Source organism: Saccoglossus kowalevskii, chromosome 3 (genome assembly GCF_978046115.1).
Source record: "Saccoglossus kowalevskii chromosome 3, keSacKowa6.1, whole genome shotgun sequence".
Taxonomy (NCBI): Eukaryota; Metazoa; Hemichordata; class Enteropneusta; family Harrimaniidae; genus Saccoglossus; species Saccoglossus kowalevskii.
Genome location: NC_140643.1, coordinates 40,403,737 through 40,410,030, shown reverse-complemented (window position 1 = coordinate 40,410,030; position 6,294 = coordinate 40,403,737). Strand labels below are relative to the sequence as shown.

At 37.1% G+C, this 6,294-nt stretch overlaps 1 protein-coding gene across 1 annotated transcript; it reads left to right on the top strand.

Annotated features, from left to right (window-relative positions):
• Window positions 1-2,164: 2,164 nt before the first annotated feature.
• LOC100370865 (ileal sodium/bile acid cotransporter-like) lies at window positions 2,165-6,294 on the top strand. Its single transcript, XM_002738628.4, has 4 exons — window positions 2,165-2,288; window positions 3,619-4,019; window positions 4,539-4,743; window positions 5,084-6,294. Exons 2-4 carry the CDS (start codon window positions 3,643-3,645, stop codon window positions 5,948-5,950), a joined length of 1,449 nt encoding a protein of 482 aa, XP_002738674.4. The 5' UTR covers window positions 2,165-2,288; window positions 3,619-3,642; the 3' UTR covers window positions 5,951-6,294.

Below are 6,294 nucleotides of genomic sequence, written 5' to 3'. Positions count from 1 at the left end.
CTGAATTTGAACAAGTATAGCCGTGAGGAGAGTTCAATCTTGAAAATAATAATCAGGTTTAAAAGGAATGTAAATGTCAAGACAAAATCATTCAACATAGGAATTAAGAAAATACATACATTTAAACATGACTTTCGTAAACATCAGTGTTCCATGTGATGCTCCGACTAATTTTCGAGAAAATGGACGTGTATTTGTTAGTCAACGCATCGCTCCCCTTACACGTATCTTGGTATGTAAAACTCTGAAAGGATCAGCACTACGTGATTTGATTAGCAAATTCACTCCTACAAATCACATTCACAACCATCATACACGTGCGCCCACAAATGTTAAGCGACTATAACAACACATGCTAAAAACGCAGAGGTTCATGGGTAGACGCTCGTTTGTAAACAAAGACATATGACGCATGCGCAGACGACGACTCCCTCACTTTAAATCTCCTTATTCCAAAATTCATTTCCAGTAACGGTCGGGGAGATGTTTTTGTTTTTTGAGGTTTTCATTTGTAGAACAAATCCAGATCTTTTACTTCTATTAGTATATCTGAGCATCCTTTACTTGATGTTATCAAGAAGCAGGTTTATTGTGAATGAATTAATTTTTCATTTTTTATCATGCGTGTTATATACTTTGTCTTTGTATTAGACCCCAAGGTAGATTACACTCAGATTTCTAATATACATTGTACTTTCATTTTTCACATGCAGTGGCGGATATAGGGCTTCTGGGAATAAGAACCCTTCTCTTAGATAACAAATTAAATAAATTCCACAACTACATGTCCAAATACATGTTTCGTTAATTGGCATAACTGTTTCAGAATAGTGTTGTCATTTACAAATACAGGCAATGGCAGGCGACCGAGTCTTTAATGGTTGTTTATTTATATCGTACGCTATGTTATGATAAGTTAATTACATCTCTACCGGTCGGAAAATTGGATTTAAATTCGGACATGATTTAAAGACAAGGTTTTCACTGCAGATGCAGAAAAGCACAACGATAGGTACCAGATTGTCGGATGCCGCGCTGTGGTGCTCGAGACCATTGACATTCAAATCATCGCAGTAGACTTCTGAATGCGTCTCGGTAAATAAGGGATTGACCATTTGATATCATGGGGGTGGCTGGAAGTGTGTTAGCAGTGTATCCAGTGTCTTATCTGTACATTTTTATTTTTTCTTGAATGTGTCATCACTTTGTTCCTGCAACACTTTCCATGTACTTTTCCTCTCGGTGTCTACCTTGCTATTTATTTTGTCAACAAATCTTCCAGCCGCCTATTCGAATCCAAAAGGCAAATTTTCATATTCTTTTCAGTTGCAATTAATGGGTGTTTATTATTTTCAGTCTTTCAACAAAACTCAGCTTACTTCAATGTCTGTAGTCACAGGCAAAACATTATTTTCACAATGTAATCTCAATCAAAATGAATAAATATGCCTAAAAAATCAAGTTGTATGTCACTCCGTAAATTTATATGTATAAATTAACCTTTGACCACCCTAGGCTATAAAGCGTCCTCTATATGGCAACTATAATATTGAAAATGTCTTGGGAAATTCTCAGATGCGGCACATTCTATTAATAAATAAATACGCATAGGAAACAATACAGGTTCATGAACACTATGAAACTACGCGCAAATTACACAGACAACACATTACGAAACAGTTAAAGATAAATACATTACATTGAAATGATAGCATAATCGAACTTGATTGATTGATTTGAAATTCTCACGAACATTGAAAAAATGCTGGTTACGTGGTAACGTAGTTGGTAGTTTAACATCGTTCAATTTGCGAGGCCGAACTCATACGAACCGAGTCCGAAATCATACGAATCGAGGCCGAAATCATATACGAACCTACAACCGTAAACGTCACAGTATGGCAGGCCCACACTCTACTTAGATTTCATTGATATAAATATAGTGTGTATATAGTCACTATATCATCTATTGCCCAATTTAATATGATTTACTTTTTAAGTATGTATTATGCATTTCGTATATGTGCTTATAGAGCTATACAACAGCCATTATTACTTTGAAAATTCGTTGACTGCCAAAGGATTATTGAACAACATACCGATGGTGACCTTGTTATGACCCCAACACAATCAAGTCCCCGACCCCATTGATATTCAAATTGTCTGGACTATAAGAAAAGTAAGAGTATGATTTGGTCTTGCACGATCTTGCGTAGTTTCAACAGAGATTCCTACCAAGATTGCTACAAAGTTTCTGATCAAAACGAAGATTGTCAAGAACCAATCAGGTAAGTATGGTCACCGGGAAGTATGTGGATTTTTAAAAAAAACAATCTTGGTGGTACTACTGCCACAGCATGTAAAATAAAAACAATCGAAATCTGCTGTGAAAATGTCATAAGCTGTAACAACTGTGCATAACAATATAACACTGTACGTAAGTGGACATAACAAAACATGGTTGTTATGAAGTTTAACGTCTGATAATAGTTACTTGGATTATAGTTTATTTATGTAATTAGAACGTCAACATTCAAGATGGAAGCCGGCTGCTTTGTCATTTGTTTGTCTGACCATACGATTCATACGCAAATTCATTTTCAACCGATACAAGTTCACTGTCAAATAAGTTCGTGATCATTGACATAATGGTTCATAGAAGATAATCTTGGTTATTATTAATAAAACAACTTCTAGCTACAGATGCATGTGCTTTAGTTGTGACACAAAAGAATCACGTATAGAAATGCATTTAGTGGTACAATAACCAGCCACTCCCGGTGTCTGAAGCGTGGCGTACTATACAAGGCTGTTTCTGACGACTGGCGTCAGATTTGTCTCATTCTGCAACAGTATATATATATTTATTACAAAGCAAAAGGCCATTGGCCCAAAGAGCAAATACAGTTTCACTTAATAATTGTAACAATAGAGAAAACAAAAATCATTTAAGTTCTGCTTTTCATGGCGAAAATTTCATGAAAATATTGACAGTGGCTTGTCACTCTGTCGGGGCCGGCCGTTCCCCTAGCTTTGTGGTTGGTTAATGCTTATTAACTCTTTGACGACGTTTAACTCGTCGTCATAGATATAAACGCGTTTACCCAACTCCGAATTTACAAAAAGCTTATCAAACCTGAGTCTAACTTTGGCGGTGCTATCACAAGCTAGAATTTGACGTCTCTTTGCTAGTAATTTACTGCGAATTCCTCTCATTCTTGGAGAGAAGTCTTCATCAATGGAAATTTCGGATCCCTTCAAATTAAAGGCCTTTACGTAGGACATGTTCTTTGTCTTTGAAAAATGAGAATCTTGCAATGATTGGACGTCCAGCACGAGAGAACGGGGTTCCGGCAAGTCTGTGCACACGTTCAAATATAACTTCCTTGACTATGCCAAGTTTATCCCTAATCAAATCCTTGATTATATTCTCAGTCGCATCCCAATCTTCAGACGAATTCTTTTGTTCTATTCCACGGAATATGAGATTACACCTACGGTCCCTATTATCTTTGTCATCATTTTGTTTCCGCATAGTTTTCACTTCGCCCCTCATTCTGCAACAGATACTAGTAACTGACGAATTAAATATGTATATATTTGTTATTAATTTTCTAGAGATTAATTTGGAAAATAAACAACATGGACAGACTGAACATATCTATTGTCAACAATAGTTTTGTGAACACTACTGGGAATGCTACAAAAGGTGGTGGTCCTCCATTGGCACTGGTCGTCGCTAATCAGGCTGTGATAACAACAGCTTTGGTGATTTTGATGATTGGTATGGGATGTACCATGACATTGAAAGATGTCTGGAAGAATCTAAGACGACCAGTAGCTATAATCATTGGTGCGTGCTGCCAGTTCATACTCATGCCGCTGCTGGGCTGGTCTATAGCTCATATGTTTCAACTAAGCCCTGAACATTCTCTAGGATTGATTTCCATAGCAACATGTCCGGGTGGAGCATTCTCAAATGTTTTGACTTACTGGACGAGGGGTGACACATGTCTAAGGTACGTTATTCATACATAGCTACGGAGCAAACACCTGTAATTTGCTTTGTTTTTTTACTTCAATTTGTAGAGGAATGTGTGTCAGAATGGGTTGATATATATGTAATAATTTTTGGTTTACTATAAAAATCTGAAGAATGATTTATCTCGATATTTATCCATTTCACTGTGCATGTTATGTTCCGCTGGGACTGTGTAGCAGATTTCGTTGATTATCTTAAGATAGAAGCCTTCTCAGAAATGAAAATACACAGTTCATTCATTTTGCAACTTTTGGGCAATATAATAATAATAATTTTGACTTACAAATGTTGGGTATTCCATCAGCCGAGTTGTCGAGAAAATGATGGGAATATTTCAGGGGTTAGTGGCTATTGTGTTTCTATGGCAAAGACAATATGTCATATCTCAACTGGTAGCCTGGTGATACAGGGAGGTAACTTTCTCAAACATTGTGAGTAGGCTTCTACCTTGAGAGCCTATACCCACTAAATGAATATTTTATATTATATACCCTAGCATCTGCATGACTACCTGTTCGACTATGATTGGTATTGGTATGATGCCACTGAATCTTTACATCTATAGTCGTAGCTGGTCAGATGCCGCAGCAGCTATCCCATATATAGACATCATCATTTCTTTAACTGTTCTCCTAGTTCCATGTAGTATTGGAATGTTTATATTGTGGAAGTGGCCGAAAGTCGCTGGATATATCGCACAAGTAAGAATTATGTTCCGATTTTCATGATACTGGGCTGACGAGTGGCATAGATCAACTGTTTAGTTATGTATAAATGTGATCGTAATAAATGTGCTAATATTTCAGACTTGTTGTTGCTTCCAAATAGTGTTCCAATATCTGGCACCATCGCCTCCGTTGTTCGCCTGATATCTAACCTCGGTGTTTGCAACAGTGAATGCGATAGAAAGAGTGAATGAAGCAAGATTTATTCGAGAGGTTAAGAAACACGTCAAGTGGCTCGCTCGCTTTATGAGAGATGATATTTTTCGGTTTTGTTTTGAATAAATAAGTTTTTGGCATATTCCTTCTTTTTACACAGGCGTCAAGCGTTCTGATGATGGCTGCTATACTCACCGTCTTAGGACTGATCTCTGCCATCAATCCCACCATATTTTACGCTGATTGGAAACCACACGTTGTATCAGCCGTTTATCCACTTGTCGCTTTTGGGTTCGGTTACCTGATTCCATTTATATTCCGCCAAAGAGGTCCAAGATGTCGCACTATTGCTTTCGAGACAGGAGTACAGAACTCTGCATTGGCGTTGACCATCATTAACCTGATGCTGAGCAGAGGAAAAAATGTTCTTGCTATGATGGTAATACCAAGTCTTCACGCGATCTATTTAGTAATCGAGTTTATAATCGTAATGCTGGCTTTTAGATACTACTTCCACACACAAGATAAGAAGAAGGACCAGGAACAAGCAAAACTAAAGATGAACGATATACTTGCTGATTTGACAGTTGACCAGAAATCTATATCAAGTGAAATGAAGCAGGCCGAATGGAGTACAGCGGCAAAACCAAAACAAGAGGAAACATGGAAGTCTGCACTAGTGTATGCTGCCTCGGTTAGAAAGAATGGAAACCGAGAGAAGAGTGACAGCGAAATACAAACTGAATACTACCATAATTGTATGTACGACTCACGAGAGACAGTCACAGATGATGTTTTCTACACGATACCCAGCCCTATTAATGGCCACACCATTCCACCAAGACATCACGCAAACGGTAACATTACTCATTACTCCAACGGTGACGTTAATTCGTCAAGAAGTGATCAAGCCAACGGTGACGTCACGCCTCTGAGACTCCCACAGGATTGCATGGCAAATGCATATTACAACCCAACGTTCATTCTAGGACCTGGAGACGTTGTTTGCTTTGAATCTAATGTGTAATGTAAACGCGGCTACAGACTGAAAACGTAATTATATCGTTATAAAGTCGATCCAAACATATTATTATAACCAAAATGAGTTAACGTTATAGCGATATAGCGTTATTAAATAATGCAGATATAAAGGCAGTAATTACTTATTATGACGTTTTCAAATAACAACATCATTTTCATTCACAGTATTTCTAGCAACATTTCGAGAATTGTATTATATTATTATTTTTTTATTGAACGATGTATTAGCAAAATGTATACGACAACCAAAAGAACAATGTTTTGCTATCAAATATTTAAAAAAATGTCGAACAAATGATGTCATATAAATAATATCAAGTTGCACATAAA